This window comes from Chiloscyllium plagiosum, unplaced genomic scaffold, assembly GCF_037043375.1.
Source record: "Chiloscyllium plagiosum isolate Xiang-an unplaced genomic scaffold, Cpla_swu_hap1 HiC_scaffold_21, whole genome shotgun sequence".
In the NCBI taxonomy this organism is placed as follows: Eukaryota; Metazoa; Chordata; class Chondrichthyes; order Orectolobiformes; family Hemiscylliidae; genus Chiloscyllium; species Chiloscyllium plagiosum.
The window spans coordinates 35,427,899-35,445,181 of NW_028270159.1; the positions used below are offsets into that span (position 1 = coordinate 35,427,899).

The 17,283-nt window shown below is 40.2% G+C and overlaps 1 protein-coding gene across 18 annotated transcripts in view; it reads right to left on the reverse strand.

The window, feature by feature from the left end:
• Window positions 1–17,283, reverse strand: part of tncb (tenascin Cb) — a 295,874-nt gene that overhangs the window by 102,864 nt on the left and 175,727 nt on the right. For all 18 annotated transcript variants that reach the window (XM_087998505.1, XM_087998504.1, XM_087998503.1 and 15 more), the window contains 2 exons: window positions 3,483–4,049; window positions 1,592–3,187 (listed from right to left, as the gene is read on the reverse strand). In XM_087998505.1, coding sequence (XP_087854631.1) covers window positions 1,592–3,187; window positions 3,483–3,951 — 2,065 coding nt within the window. In that variant the 5' untranslated portion in view covers window positions 3,952–4,049. The remainder of the gene's footprint in view (window positions 1–1,591; window positions 3,188–3,482; window positions 4,050–17,283) is intronic.

Consider the following 17,283-nt stretch of genomic DNA (forward strand, 5'->3'; position numbering starts at 1 on the left):
CCAGCAGACAGCTGATGGGGGCTTGAGGCCTGGAGCAGTGTGGGGTGGGTGGGGACTGGAGCAGAGTGGGCTGAAGACCTGGAGCAGTGTGGAGTGGGTGGGGGCCCGAGAGTAGTGGGCTGGAGGCCTGGATCAGTGCGGACTGAGTGGGGGCTGGAGGGTAGTGGGCTGGAGGCCTGGAGTAGTGTGGAGTGGGTGGGAGCTGGAGCAGAGTGAGCTGGAGGCCTGGAGCAGTGCAGAGTGGGTGGGGGCTGGAGGCCTTGAGCAGTGTGGAGTGGGTGGGGACTGGAGGCCTGGAGCAGTGTGGAGTGGGTAGGGGCTGGAGGCCTGGAGCAGTGTGGAGTGGGTAGGGGCTGGAACAGTGTGGAGTCTTTAGGGGCTGGAACAGTGTGGAGTGGGTAGGGGCTAGGGAAGAGTGGGCTGAAGGCCTGAAGCAGTGTGGAGTGGGTGGGGGCTGGAGCAGAGTGGGCTGGAGGCCTGGAACAGTGCAGAGTGGGTGGGGGCTGGAGCAGAGTGGGTTGGAGGCCTGGAGCAGCGCAGAGTGGGTGGGGGCTGGAGCAGGGTGGAGTGGGTGGGGGCTGGAGGGTAGTGGGCTGGAGGCCTGGAGCAGTGCAGAGTGGGTGGGGGCTGGAGGCCTGGAGCAGTGTGGAGTGGGTGGGGGTTGGAGCAGAGCAGAGATTGTTTGGCACAGGCAGTCAGTGCTTGTGAGGTTGGTCTGACCATATATGGAAGCCCCTGCACTGAGCTACTGCAATGTAATGTTTATTTTTTAATTTGTTTATCTGACTGTAATGTTTATCCTTTAAACAATGTCTTATTTCTAACTTATACTATTAATCATTACAAGGTAATGTAACTTCTTTTCTTTTTTATTCCTCATCTTGTTTCTAAGATTTTTACTTAGGTACATTGTACCTAAGATGTACTGTACTTGAGTACACTGACAACAAAGGATATTCTATTCTATTCTATGAAACTGTCATAGGGTGTTGTTGAAACCCCAACTTGCTCACTAATTTCTTCTTTTGAGAAGGGAATTTGCCACCCTTCTCTTACCTACATCTAACTTTAGATTCACAGTAATGTAGTTGATCCTTAAATACCACCTGTCTCATTCCTGATGAAGGGCTTTGCCCAAACATCAATTTTCCTGCTCCTCAGATGCTGCCTGACCTGCTGCACTTTTCCAGTATCACTCTGATATTGACTACCACCTGCTTTAGCCTAGCAAACCAACAAGTTCTAGGGCTGAACAACAAATGCTGGCCTTGTCAATAGTGTCTATGTCCCATGAAAGAATGAGTTAAAAATAACTGCAGAAAAATAGTTTGGGAATGAATGGAAATCTGTGACTTTAATTTCATTTTAGATTTTGAAACAATAGCAATTTGAAATCTTTGACAAGTAAAATAGAATTCATAACCTTTTCATGTTGCAGATAATAAACAGCAAAGCACAGTTGAATGCAATGAGTTACTGCCCAACATTGCTGTTTGAAAATGTAATAAAAGCTGATAAACAGGTGGTCCTGAAAGAAATTGATAGTTGTCTGTGACAAACCAAGTGGAAGAAAACAGTTGGTGTCACTTACCAGCCGAGCAATCTTCTTCAATGTAGCCTTCATCGCAGACACATAGACCATTCACGCAACTCCCACGATCATTGCAATTTGCAGGACAGGCCAGATCTCCACAATCTAGACCAATGTAATTTGGATCGCAGACACATTGACCATTGACACAGCGGCCACGGTTATTACAGTTGTTTGGACAGGCCAGTTGACCACAGTCTTCACCAGCGAAACCTTCGTCGCAGACACATTGACCATTGACACAGCGGCCACGGTTATTACAGTTGTTAAGACATGCCATCTCACCACATTCCTCACCAGTAAAACCAGCATCACAGACACATTGACCATTGACACAGCGGCCACGGTTATTACAGTTGTTTGGACAGGCCAGTTGACCACAGTCTTCACCAGCGAAACCTTCGTCGCAGATGCATTGGCCGTTGACACACTGCCCACGGTCATAGCAGTCATTGGGGCAAATCAGCTCACTGCAGTCTTCTCCGGAATAGCTCTCCTCACAGATGCATTGGCCGCTGACACAGCGCCCTCGGTTGTTGCAGTTGTTTGGACAAGCTAATTCGCCACAGTCATCTCCAGTGTAGCCATCGTTACAGATGCACTCTCCGTTGACACAATGACCATTATTGTTGCAATTGTTTGGACAGAGGAGCTCACTGCAGTCTTCTCCTGTGAAGCCTTCATCACATATACAGTGTCCATCATCACAGTGTCCACGATCGTTACAATTATTTGGACAGGCCACTTCACCACAATCTTCACCAGTGAAACCTTCATTGCAGATGCACTCCCCATCGATACAGACTCCACGATTGTGGCAGTTGTTCAGGCAAGCCCATTCACTACAGTCTTCTCCTGTGTAGCCTTCATTGCAGACACATTGTCCATTGACGCAGAGACCATTGTTGCTGCAGTTATTTACACAGACAAGCTCCCCGCAATCTTCACCAGTGAAGCCTTCGTCGCAGTAACATACCCCTTCTATACAGCGTCCACGGTCATAACAATCATGGGGGCAAATAATTTCTGAACAATCCTGATCAGTAAAACCTTCATCACAGATGCACTCTCCATCCACACAGCGGCCACGATTATAGCAGTTGTTGAGACAGGCTAGTTCACTACAGTCTTCCCCAGTTAAACCTTCATCACATAAACACTGTCCATTAATACAAATACCTTGATTGCTGCAATTGTTGGGGCAGAGCTTCACTTTACAATCTTCACCTGTATAACCTTCATCACAAACACAAACTCCGTTAATACAGGTTCCATATTCACCACAGTCAAATCGACACAACTCCTGGCCACAGTCTTCTCCTGTGTAACCACTAAAGCAATGACAGACTCCATTTATGCACCTGCCTTGATCACTGCAGTCATTAGGGCAGATTACTTCGATGCTACAGTCTTCACCGGTGAAACCTTCTTCACACAAGCATTTGCCATTAATGCAGGTGCCTCTTTCATTGCAATTTTCTGGGCAGTCAGGTTCTGTGCAATTTTCTCCTTTCCAGCCTGGGTTACATAAACAGCCGCAGCTATCTGTACTGTAGTTTCCATGTGCACCACAGAAAGGTTTTACATCAATACGACCTAAGCACAGATATTTGTTAGCGTAGAGTAAGATACAACATCTATAAAGTAGGCAATCAAGACTGGAAGGCTTTAATTATATTAATTGTTCAGACATTGCAATTTGTCTATTCAATATGCTAAGATAGGTATTAAGAATAAATTACAATTTGACATTAAATATATTGTATACCAACTATCTATAATAAAAAATGTAATTAGTATAGATGCGGCATTGTTCCCAGATAACGTCACAGACATTGTATATATACACCCACAATTATTTAACTATACCATATAGCTGCTACTTTCATACCTCTTCCTTGCTGTGCACCATTTCCACAGCATCCTCCATTAGCACACTGATCACGTAATAAGGATACATGATTTTCCAATGTCTCCAGCCTGTTGAGTAAGTCACGGATATCTGGCCCTGCCGCACAGCCGCAGGCCTGACGTGGGATGTTGATTCGATGAGTAAAGACAATTTGATTTTCACCATCAACTGTCTGCTCTATGTGTTGGTCACTGGAGTCAGCTTTGGGTCTTGCAATGCCATCAGGGGATTCCAAGTCCACTGAACAAAGGGAGCCAAGAGGAACGTTGATGTTGTAGACGTGGTTGAAGTTTATAGGCTGTGTTCCAAGTGGTAAAGTGATATTTTCTTCTTTTGGCTGCAAAATGTCTCTCTTCTGTCTAATAACTTTCTTAATAAGTCCCTCATGGGTTTGTTCCACTAAAATAGCAGTGATGAAACAAACTAAAACGTGCCATTTAAAGCCCATTTTGGTGGTTTGTATTCTTTCAGTTTATGCAGTCAGTTGATGGATATAACACAGAACAAAAATGTGTGAAAGAATTAATTCTTTCTGACTCTATTTATCTGTAAGAAATTAAGAAAAATAATTATGAAAGAGTCTCATTTCTCTTCTCAAACTGGCATGACATTTTGTAATCCTTCACACATGGAACAAAAATTAATTATTGTATTTACAAATATTGAAACAATCAAATTAAGCAAAGAAATCAAAAATGTTGCCATCTAATATGATGATCGATGGCAGGGTGATAAATTTAAAATGCAGACTTAATTACAGCAACGGCTATTCATTACTACTGATGACTAAAACATACTGCTGATTTCAGCCTTGTGGTTTTACAACTTCGATTACATTGCAAACACAGAAGCCACAGGCGTGATTGAAATACATTAACATGTCACAGCAAGGCAGAGCTAAGATAAATAATCTGACAGTCATTGAGAAATTGTTCTTTCCAGTCAATCCCCAAACCGATTTGTGTGATGGATGGCTTACTAAAGTGTATAACATTTGACATTGCTTTCAACATAATCGGCAACTAAATAATGTTATTTGCCAGTTCAGATGAACAGTGAAGCTTATCTTAAACTGTCAGGTGGACAGCGAACATAAGGGAATTTTAGAAGAGGGAGACTGGATGTTCTCCTTTGACACAGTGGCAGTGGATTTTCATTGGGATAGCACTGTCAGTGACCCTGACCAATTTCTTCGGATGTGGAAAAGGAAATGGGTGCAGTAATTGCTATGATTTGCACTAATGCAGACCTGAAATAAAATCCTGTTCTTTTATTTCAATCATCTTTGCAAAATGATCAGTAACATTTAATTACAATCTGGTTGATCTTTCTATAAAAGAGTTTCTCTGTTTTCACATACTTAGAACATTAGTATATCACAAAGATATGTACTTTGATGTCAGGAATAAGAGTGCAGTGTAACCAGGAACCAAACTGAGAGCACCTTGTGTGCATGAATCAGGAACACAGTCTCCCATCATTGCAGCTTCACATCAACCCAGGTATAAATATGACCATAGTATTGCTGGAAACTTTTAAAGCTTCTACTTTAAATCTTGAAATATAGCAACAAAGGAGTAATCTTCATTAGCTCTTCACTAATATTTAACGGGCATTTTGATAGGAATCTATTTGCATTTCATGTGATCAACAATATACATTCACAGAGCCATAGAGTTAAACAGCATGGAAACAATCCCTTCGGTCCAACCAGCTCATGCTGACCATAATCCCAAACTAAAGTAATCCCACCTATCTGCACTTGGCCCCTTATCCATCCAACATTTCTTATTCATGTACTTACCTAAATTCTTTTAAACATTGTAACTGTACCCAAATCAACCACTTCCTGTGGAAGTTCAATCCACATAAGAATCACTCTGTGTAAAAAAAATTGCCCTCATGTCTTTTTTTCAAATCTTTGTCTTTTCACCTTAAAAATTTCCCCCCAAGTCTTGAAATCCCCCACTCTAGGGGGAGGATTCACATTGTCTATACCTCACATCATTTTATAAACCTCTATAAGGTCACCTCTCAACCTCCTACGTTCAAGTGAAAAAATTCCCAACCTATCTAGTTTCTCCTTATAACTCCTGGCAACATCCTAGTAAATCTTTTATGAACCCTCTCCAGCTTAATACTATCCTTCCTGTAACAGGGAGACCAGAACTGGACACAGTATTCCAGAAGAGGCCTCTCTAAAGTCCTGTAAAACCTCAACATAACATCCCAACTCCCATAGTCAAAGGTCTGAGCAATGAAGACAAGAATGCTAGGTGCCTTCTTAACCATTCTTTCTATAGTTTTCATCTATTTGTGGAATGATGTTCAGTTGGGGTAGAAATCCCACACATCTTGGGTTTCCCACTGTTGAAAAACTCAGTTAGTCACGTAGACCAACATTGTCGACTTTAGTTTTAATGTTCAGAAAATGAGCTGTAGCATTTTCTCTGATCCTTGTTGTCTGATCAATTAAGTCTGCAGAGTTTTGGAGATAACTCCACCATGTGTTAGCATTTAGAAATGTGCAGAGTTCCTTTCTGAGCAGAACACTGAAGGGTTGAATGTTGCTAGTCCCACTAAGGTTGTTTAGGAGATGGAAGGAGGAACAAAAAGGGAAAAGAGTATGTGGTGGTGCTGTTCCCATCTGTAAAGGGAAAGTTATAATGGGAAACAAAGAGATGAGACACCAATTAAATATAAATTTTGATTTTGTCTTCACAAAAGAGAATGTAAGTAATATCCCAAAAATGTTGGGAGCCACAGAGTTTAGTGAGAGATAGAGATGAAAGGAAATCAGTCTTAGGAGGGAAACGGTGTTGGGGAAGTCAATGGTATTAAAGACCAATAAATCCCCAGGGCTTGATAATCTACATTGCAGAGTATTTAAGGAAATGGCCCTGGAAATAGTAGATAAATTGGTGGTCATCTTTCAATGTACTACATTCCTAGGGATCAGAGGATAGCTCAAGTAATCCTACTATTTAAAAAAAGTAGGTGAGAGAAAACAGTGAATGAGAGACAAGTTGGCCTGATAATCAGTAGTCGAGAACTGCTAGAGTTCATTATGAACAATTTAATGCAGAGCACTTAAAAAACAGTGACAAGATCAGACAGAGTCAACATGGATTTATAAAAGAGAAATCATGCTTGACATTCAGTTGATAAGGGGGAGCCAGTGGATATGTTTACTTGGACTTCCAGAAGGTGTTTGATAAGGTCCCACATTTTAGCATGTAAAATTAATGTGCGTGAGACTGGGGGGGTGGGAGGGGGAGGGGCAGTGTACTGTACTGATGTGGATAGAGAACTAGCTGGCAGACAGGAAACAAAGATTAAAAAGAAGTATGTCTTTGTCCAAATGGCAGGAAGTGACCACAAGAGCACATGATACAGGAGCAGAATTAGGTCAGTTGGCCCATTGTGTCTGCTTGACCATTCAATCATGGCTGATATGTTTCTCAGCCCCCTTTCTTCTGCCTTCTCCCCTTCACCTTTGATCCGCTTACTAATCAAGAAACCATTTATCTCTATCTTAAATACACTCAATGATTCAGCCTCCACAGCCTTCTATGGCAATGAGTTCCACAGATTAACCATCCTCTGACTGACAAAATTCCTAATGGGGTTCTTTAAGGATCAGAGCTTAGCCCCCAGCTATTCTCAGTATTTATTCATGATTTGGATGTGACTCAAGTTACACCTGAAATGTTGACGTCCTAACCTCCTGTTGCTGCCTCGCTTGCTGTGTTCTTCCAGCCTCCTGCTTGTATCCAAAAGTATACCATAGTAGAATTTTAAAACTCATAGCGCAACTCAAGTTTCAGTAATCTTTTACACTATTTTTAATGCACAACATTGAGGCAGGACCCATGCCTAAAACTGGTTACGTAATCCAGGGTGAATTAATCACTGTTGGGAATTTCCAGTAATTCTGTTTAGAAACAGGCCTTCAAGAATTTCTAAAAAAAATAAGCTCGCTGAGTACAAAGACACTTTTGAGTGTCTTTGCACTAGTGCAATTAGTCTGAAAGATTAGGGTAATAATGTATTTTCAAAACTAGTTACTTGTGATTGTGTTGGAGTTGCAGATTTTCTGAAAGTGAAAAGCAATCTATCCCATTATATCCAAGTTGGTTTTTCTTATGGACTGTAAGTTTTAGTGCATCGTGGACATGCACAATCGTTTTATCCCCAATGTATAGAGCAATTGTTAAGTGATTAATAAAATTTAGAACTAGAATTAGTATTAGAATTTACTGTCGTATGTATTTTAACAATAAAAATACAATGAAAAGTGTTCTACGTCATCCTACCATGGCACCTATAATGGCAGAAGTCATGATGAAATCACAAGTTACAAAATTAAGTAAAATTAAGTAAATATAAGACTAAGTTCAACAAAGTCTATTTAAAGGCTCCTGGTCTTGAAGAAAGCAGATCCATGATAAGAATGACATGACAGAACAAAAACTGGAACGCTGGGACTGAATGTATATTTGCAATAAATGTCACCACCACCCAAAGTTAGTGAAAGTTAGTGAAAGAGCTAGCTGTCAAATCCTAGTTGAAAATGAGTGATTTAGTTTGCCTTAAACATTGAGGGAAGCAACAGGAAAGAGGAAAAAATAAAATAGCTTGACACTATTTCCTAAAGAAAGTGGACTCTGAAGAAGTTCCAAATTGCGGAATTTTCCATTTCACACCATGTAATTATTGATGTACAGTAAATGAGTCTGGGAACGTCTTACTGTCTGCAAAGTTGGCAGCAGGTGGCTGAGCTGTACATACATGCAATCGTCAAAGGAATTTTAATTGAAACCAGGAGTTCAGACGTCATGTTACGGCTGTCCAAGACATTGTTAAGGCTACATTTGGAATACTGTGCACAATTCTGGTCATCCTACTATAGGAAGGATGTCATTAAATTAGAAAGGGTGCAAAAGAATTTACAAGAATGCTACCGAGACTGCAGGGTTAGAGTTAGAAGGAGAGGCTGGATAGGCTGGAACTGTTTTCCCTGGAACATAGAAGGCTGGCCTTATCGAGGTTCATAAAATCATAAAAGACAGAGATAAGGTGAATAGTCAAAGTCTTTTCTCCAGAGTAGGGGAGTTCAAGACTAGAGGGCATTGGTTAAGGTGAGAGGGAAAAGATCAACAAGGGACCTGAGGGGCACCTTTTTAACACAGAGGGTGATGAGTATATGGAACGAATTGCCAGAGGAAGTGGTGGAGGTGAGTACAATTACAGCATTTAAAATAAAGTGGGACATGTTCATGGATAGGAAAGGTTTAGAGTGATATGGCCAAATGCAGGGTCAAGAGTGTGGTGCTGGAAAAGCACAGCAAGTCAGGCAGCATCCAAAGAGCAGGAGAATTGATGTTTCGGGTAAGAGCCCTTCATCAGGAATGATGGCTAAAGAGCTTCAGGGCAGAGGAGATGACCTAAGGGGTGCAGTGAGGAGAAAGACTCACTGAGATCCTTGTAGAGAGAGGAAGAGAACTTTTACAAGGTAGACATCCTTGGAAGAGGCTTCACAGTAGGATTGAAATCAACTAGGAGAAAGTGAGGACTGCAGATGCTGGAGATCAGAGTCGAGAATGTGGTGCTAAAGAAGCGCAGCAGGTCAGGCAGCATCTGAGGAGCAGGAGGATCGATGTTTCGGGCATAAGCCCTTCATCAGGAATGATGTTTCCTTATGTTACCCAGTATCTAATATTGTAGTTTAGGTTTTACAAGAGCTAAAGGAGAAATTCAGTTCTTAAATCATGGAACCGATTGCATGAATTGAAAAATGTTTAAATACAAACACAAATAACTTACGATTTCACTAATATTGTGCATTTACTTGAATTACAGTGGTCCATTGATGATTCAAACCTTAACCTTCTCTACAGGAATGAAGGCTTCCCCAAATATTGTTCTCATAAGATACAGTCAGGTAATGAAATAAAATCAGATCCAAACTTTACCTCGAGTTAAATGGCCATTCACAGATGCGAGTAAATAGTTATTTTAAATTATCCAAAAGCATACACTGTTGCTAACATTTTGATTGCAACATGTGGGAGAGATGGCTGCAAAGTTTATTTGGCAATAAACAATCAGTCCTGTTATTGTTAAACGTTAACAAATCTGTTGGTTTACATTTTTTGAAATCACCTTGTTGACTTTCTGAATTCCTTAGTGTCAGGATGGCAGTCATCTCCTGTTTATATATAAATCAGGCAAAAAAAAAAGTGGTCTTTTGCAGGTAGGAGAAGGGTTTGTTCAAATTTCTCACATCTATTCGCTGAGCCTGATGATATAACTGCAAATCACTGTTTTACTTCATGATACATTTGTACCAATGCCAAAAGCACCACAACACAGCAAATGATATTGTCAGTGTAGATTTTAATTATGTCCCAACATCGTGGCATAACAAAAGGTACTTCAACTAACAGCATAATAACACCCTTTTCTCTGTAATACCACTATTATTGCAGGTTCATTCTTCTTCAATAATTTCAGATTATTTTAGGTTGCAATTGGTGATCTCAGAACTGCAGGGATGCACTCACACACTCGCCATGCAGTCACATGCATCCTAAATTATAGCGAGGCATGTCACAAGGAGGTGCATGCATCAAAGAATAGGACCATCTATAACATTGGGCAATGCAAAGATATTAACAAGTGCAGCACCAGTAAAATGCATTTTCTTCAAATGTTTCTCCTTAAATGTTAAATGCACAAACTGTTGTATGCCATTATAATATCGTGGTTAAAGATTTCATTTTCACAGTAGATTGATGCCCAATAGACCAGTTCAAAATGTCAGGACTGCTATTTCCTCATCGCACCACTCGCAGTCCCATCATTTGGCTTACCCATGTGCCAACAACCTCACTCCCTCACTTGCCATTTGGCCCTGAACTCTCACTGTTTCCATACCATTCACTGCCCAGCTCCCTTCCCTGTTGACTGCTTCCTGCAAGTGAGGGAGCAGTGTGGTGAACGGGTGGGAGCCAATGAGATCTGTTGTGGCCAGGGAAGCAGCAAGCTGGGCATCCGTTGAAGTTGCCAGTGGGTGGCGAGCGATGTGGAAAGTGGGATGGCCAAGTAGATAGTGAGCATTCAAGGGGTGAACAATAACAACAGTGGCACTGTACATGTGGCCACTAGTGGAGTGGATGCCCACGTCCTGTTCCAGATGCACAAAGGCACTGACTTCTAGTGCAGTGGCAGGAGATAAACTACATTTCTTTATCCTCAACCACCCACGTAACTTTTACTTGTTGACACATGCTCCAGATAAACACATTTTTAAACAGGTGTCAATGAGGGGCACAAGAACAATCTAAAGTCAGCTTCAGGATTCACTTTATCATTACCTTGATTCAATTCTTCAAAGTCAATGCAATATGTGAGGACTGCGTTGGCAGAGGTTCTATCATTCAGATGAGACGTTGAACTGGGAAACCACCTGTCCTCTCAAATGGATCCAATGGCTCTATTTCAAACAGCATATGAATTCTCCCTGATGTCTTGGCCAATGTTTATCGCTCATCATCTCATTCCATTTGCAAAACCATGCTGTGCAAGGGTTTCATTATGTTAAATTATGGCCAAGATTCACTTTTTACCCCAGGTCTCAGCTCTTGGAAAAGAAGCTCACCCAGCAATAGTTCTTCAGATTAAAAATGCACAGTAAACAACGCTAAGATCGATCAAATCGGAATTGACAAAATAATCTCTTGGAGTATTTCACAGCTGGACAATTTTAAGACCATAAGACCATAAGACATAGGAGCGGATGTAAGGCCATTCGGCCCATCGAGTCCACTCCGCCATTCAATCATGGCTGATGGGCATTTCAACTCCACTTACCCGCATTCTCCCCGTAGCCCTTAATTCCTTTGATTGATGAGAAGGTCAAGAGACCTTATGCTATTTAATTAGTGAGTAACCTTTAATATGAAGAAGATGTCTTGTTGAAACATAATGAGATGTGGTGCACAGTTACAACAACCCAAACTGCCATACATAACAGCGTTTGGCAATTTTTCATTAGGATCTCCGTATAGACTTTACTTTACAGACAATAGTCTTTTCTCTTGTAGTAGTGCTGGAAAATTAGGAAGAGCAATAATTTCTCTCTCCCCATTAGGAGGACATTAGGAGGACAGACGTCCATCTCAGGTTTCTGCCCCTTTCTCAACAGTAATTCAGTAATTGGTGCTGCCCTGCCTGGCCTCATGTTCTCATCTCATACCAGCAGATCAAAGAGAATCCCTAGCAAAATTACGATCTTGCACTAAACTCTGGTTAAAGCAACATTTCAGTTGAAGAATGTATCCTGGCTGCCTCAGAGGCTTTTCAGTGCCTGGTGTATCAGGGGACAACTCCACCCCCTGCCCCCTCCCACCTCCCCTCCCCCCCAAAGTTTTATGTTAACTGTTTTGAAAGTTACAGTGAGCAACTTTCAACAGTTCAGAGATTTCTAACTGCTGACTTGAGGTGAAAGGGACTTCCTCCATTTTGGTTTTTTTAGCAAGATGCCAGACCTCACACCCTGAAGTCCAACAGAGAAAGCACACAGACCCTTCAGGAAGCCTTTGCTATAGCTGCCAATGCTGGCCCATAGCCAGCACTAGGAGGCACTTAAATATGGCTAAGAACTTTTGCCAATTTCTATCTTATTATTGACCAGACATCTTCCTGCATGATATTCTGTTTCTTTTTATTGAGCCATTGAAGATCCATCTATCTCATAAATATGATTTTATAAAATTTCTGTGCCTGCCCTTTTGGAAAAGGCATGCTAAAATAATAGTTTATAGTTACTAAAACAGCAGACAAAAGAATTTCATCTGACGGTATTAATTAGTTCATTTGGAAATGAATGAAATGAATGAAGTCCATAATTGCAGGAAGGCAAAATCATGAAAGCCACAAGTTACCTGGATAATAGAGGGTATTTTCAAGTTCACCACCAGGTCAGCAACTTGCCTGTACAGATTATCTACTCTTTGTGCAAATCAAACAACTATCATTCATTTTACTGTAATGGCATGGAACCTGGATGAATACGTCAGTAGCAGACAGCACAATTCAAACTGATGTTCCAGACTTCAAATACACTTCATTCTAAACGTTAATTGAAGAAATGATGCATTACACCATAATGCATTTTAATATCAAAGCCAGTTCTAACTGTTTAACTGAAGGAAATGTCTCCCAGAAAATTTGATTAACATGATGACAAACATCAAGATATTTCAACCGCGATTAAAAATACATTGTACTCCTGTCATAATCCTCATTTATGATAATAACCTTCTGCCCTTTTAGGCCCATGAAACTATCATAGAATGATAGAACACTTTGTTTTTTACTACAGCCCTGCAAAACTCTCCTCCTCAAGTGTAGACCTAATTCTGTTTTGAAAATTATCATTGAATCTACTTTCATCATCCTTTCAGGTAATGCATTCTAACTCATAAAACAGCAAAACCCCTCCTCCTTTCCCCACTGGCTTTTTGTCACAATTACACACAAAGGTGAAAGATGTGAAACCAAATGGACAAAGGTAATTGGCAAATATAAAGCAATTCAGATAGCATTATGATTCAAAACAAATAGGATGCGCTTAAACTTAGAAAACGACTTCACTTGGTCAGCTTTGGATACCATCCAAATTTGGGTTCACAGCCTTGTGAACATACTTTTATTCTTACTTAAAACTAACTATTTGCTTGTGCTATTGCCCACCGTTATGTCATGAGTGCCATTTTCTTTATGTTGAATCTGGTATCAGAGTTGGGAGGAAATCTTGAGAGATTGACCCCAGGGAGCCTCCTAATGGCCCAAGCCTCCAACTAAGTGTGATATTTGACAGCAAAATTTAACAGAGCAATTTATAGAGATAAATACTGACACAATGTGACCAAATGTTAAGACACAAGAAATTAAGGTTGAAGACAGAGGTACACTTTCCACATGAGATACTCAAAATGATATAATGGTGCCTGTCAAATATACTATACTTCTTTATGCATATAATAATCAACAAGAAAGTTTGAAATTAAAGAAAGGACACATATCCATGACTAACTCAGGAATTTTAAAAGTGTATCAAATTGAAAGAGAAAATAGCGTATCGTTCTGCAAAAATGAGTTGCAGGTCAGAAATCGGGGAACCATAAAGGCCAGCAAAGAACAAGTAAAATATTAATTAGGAGAAGATATTAGAATGAGAAAAACCTAGCTCGAAATATAATAACAGATAATAAGATATTCTACAGGTAAGTAAAAGGAAAAGAGTCAGATAAGTGTTGGTCCTTTGGGGAAACATTATGGAAAATAGTGAATGGTAGATTAATTCGAACAGGTAATTTACATCTGTCTCCACTGTACAGCATACAAATAACATCTCAGTATAAATTATGCATGAGAATGTGAAAGGGAGTAAGGAACCTAAAGCAATCATAATTAACAAGAAAAGGATGCTGAGAAATTTATCAGACATATAATGTGACAAGGCCCGTGGCCCTGTTGGGCTTCATCCTGCTGTGTTAAAATAAGTGACAGCTGATATAGTAGACACATTTTTTTTGTCAAACTCCCTAGATTCTAGAAAGAGCACGTTAGTTTGGGAAGTAGCAAATATGAATCCTTTATTTAAGAAATGAGGGAGACAGAGAGCAGTGGACTATAAGCTAATTAGCTTAATATCTTTTTTAAGGAAAATACTGGAACCTTTTATTACGTAAAATATTGAAGGACACTGAGATAATCTTAATGCAAACATGCTTTTGTGAAAGAGAAATCATGTTTAACTAATTTATTGAAATTCTTGGAGGAAATAAAAAGCAACACAGATAAAGGGAAGCCAGTGGAAATACTATACTTCCATTTCCAGTCGGCACTTGACAAGGTAAAATAAGGTAAAAACAAGGATTGCAGATGCTGGAAACCAGATTCTAGATTAGAGTGGTACTGGAAAAGCACAGCAGTTCAGGCAGCATCCGAGAAGAAGGAAAATTCCTGATGAAGGGCTTTTGCCCGAAACATCGATTTTCCTCCTCGTCGGATGCTGCCTGAACTGCTGTGCTTTTCCAGCACCACTCTAAGATAAAATAAGGTATTCTACAGGTATTTAAAAGGAAAAGATGGGACAAGTGAGTATTGGTCCCCTGGGGAAATAATGATGGAAAATAGTGAATGGTAGATTAATTCTAACATCTGTTTCTGCTGTACAGCAGACAAATAACTTCCCAGAATAAAACTATCCTGTGTAAAGTAAGAGATCAAAGGTTAGGAGTTATCATGCTAGCATGGCTGGAAGTTTGACTGACTAACAGGAGGCACAGAATGGGCACAAATGGGCTGTTTTAAGTTTGACAAGTTGTGATGTGTGATGTGTTACAGATCAGTTTTGAGACCTCGATTATTTACGTTTTATATAAATAACTTGGATGAAGACAACAAATGTTAGATTGTTAACTTTACTGATGGTACAAAGATAGATAGCAAAGTAAGTTGTGAAGAGGATATAAGATGATTTCGTTAGTGGTCACAAATTTGGCTGACAAAGCATAATGTGGCAAATTATGTGAGCTTGTCAATTTGGGGAGAAAGAATAAAATGGAAGCATAGTATTTAAATATAGAGAAATTGAAGAATGCGGTGATGCAGAGGGATCTGGGTGTTTTGGTACACAAATCATATAGATTTGGTCTTGGGGTGCAGCAAGTAATTAGGAAGGCAAATGGATTGTTACAGGGTTCTTGCAAGGATAATGTAATTTAGAAGTAAGACTGTTGTATCACAGCTGTTTAAAACATACTACATCTAGAATACCACATTCCTTATTAAAGAAAGTACATAGAGAGAAAGTCAAGGAGAGTTCAGGGACAGGATATCTTATGAGGAAATATTGCACAGCTTTGATTAGTGTCTATTGAAGTTTAGAAGATGATTCTACTGAAATGTCAGAGATGCTAAGGGGACTTGACAGGGTTGATTCTGAAAATCCATCCCCTTGTGGAAGAGACCAGAACCGGCGATCACAATTTAAAAATAACAGATCTCCCGTTTAATGTGGTGTTAAGTGGGAAATCTTTTTCTCAAAGGATCATAGCTGTTCTTTGGAATTCTCTTCCTCAGAAGCGATGAAGGCAAGTTTACAATTCTTTTGAAGGAAAGGTAGTTAGTTTCTTCTTTAACAAAGGATTTCAAAATTATTGGGGGTAGGCAGGAATATGAATTTCAGGCCAAAATCAGATCAGACACAATTATATCAAATGATAGAACATACTATAGGGACTGAATGGCCAACTCCTATACGTAACTCTGATGTTCAGACTAAGATATTTGGTTAGTGTTGAACATTATGTTTCTCCTGTGCTTAGGTTGTCTATCTGCTGTCTAATAGGATGCATTGGTTATGTTAATACATGATCAACAGTTTCTAGTACTGCACCTTACTTTGGACAACATCAATAATTATGAAGTAAACTGGGAGGGAAACTTATTTTGTCTTCTACAGAGACATATTTAGCATATCATGTACTCACTTATTACAGAAAAGGATTCTTGCTTGGGGTGTTAATGATAGCAGAGGGATTGTTGTAATTTCTCAAGGTGACTGAAATGGCCAGTTATTTGTTCAATTCATCAACAATTAAGTGTGTCATTAGGTCAATAGTAGACTAACACTAAGGAATATGATAAGCAATCAATCAATTCCTATAGACTGAACTTCAATTAAAGTTCATTAAAGCATTGGTTTGAACCCAGAGAGTTGAAGCTCAAGAACCGGAAAAAAAAACTGCTCAATGTAGCTCAAATGTTTTATAAAGTTAAGGATAGTACACTTCAGGATTATGTTAATTCTGCTGATGAGATTGCTATTAAAATCTCGTTCTTTCATGCACTGTGAATTTAACTTGGAGCTGAACTTTCCATGGAATAGAGAAGCAGGAGCTGGGTTATAGGCTTGACTCTGGAGAGGGAAACTGATTGAGATTTGTACATGGTGAGCTCTTAATTGATATTGGGTTTCTTGGGCAATTAAAGGGGCTGGGTGGGCTTGCAAAGGTGAAAGGTCAATCCAACTTCAGAGTAGCACCCAACTGCATGAACAGCTCGCCAGCTTGGAAGATCCCATAACAAGTAATTACACTGTCAGCCACGATATAAATCAGCCAAACAACTCGGTGGTATGGATGGGTGGAATCAATCTACAGTGTGTTTTATGGCTGCACCAGCACAAAGGCATGGCCTCTATGTCTGCCTGGAGCATTGGTACCAATTCTACTCCCGGATCCCTATCTTCAGGCAGATGATCTGCTCCAATCCCTGCCGACACACCAGGAAACAGGACGTAGATTGAAAAATCTGAGTCTGCCTCCTAAATATACCCGAAACCAGGTCCTTAATCAACACAACTGTCTAACAATTTTAGCAGCTTTCCTGGGCCCTGAATTCATCTCCTATAGATTATCTAAGCCTCGAATGTGGGATGCTGTGTAACTGAAACACTATATATTGGACCCTCTCACCTCTGTTCTCACCTTTGGAGAGAGGCTCAAAAATTATGTTTCAAATGACAAACAATGCATATAAGTTTAAGCTTTCACTTTGAATGGCTGTAATTTCCTTATCTGCCCTTTTTTTGTAAGTCATGTATACCAGGAGAGTGGATAGTCTTGTTTCATAGAATTCAATTCTCTGGAAGTGCAGGAGCTGAGGTAATTCTCCTTCCAACTGGTTTTTAATTCTTTGCTTA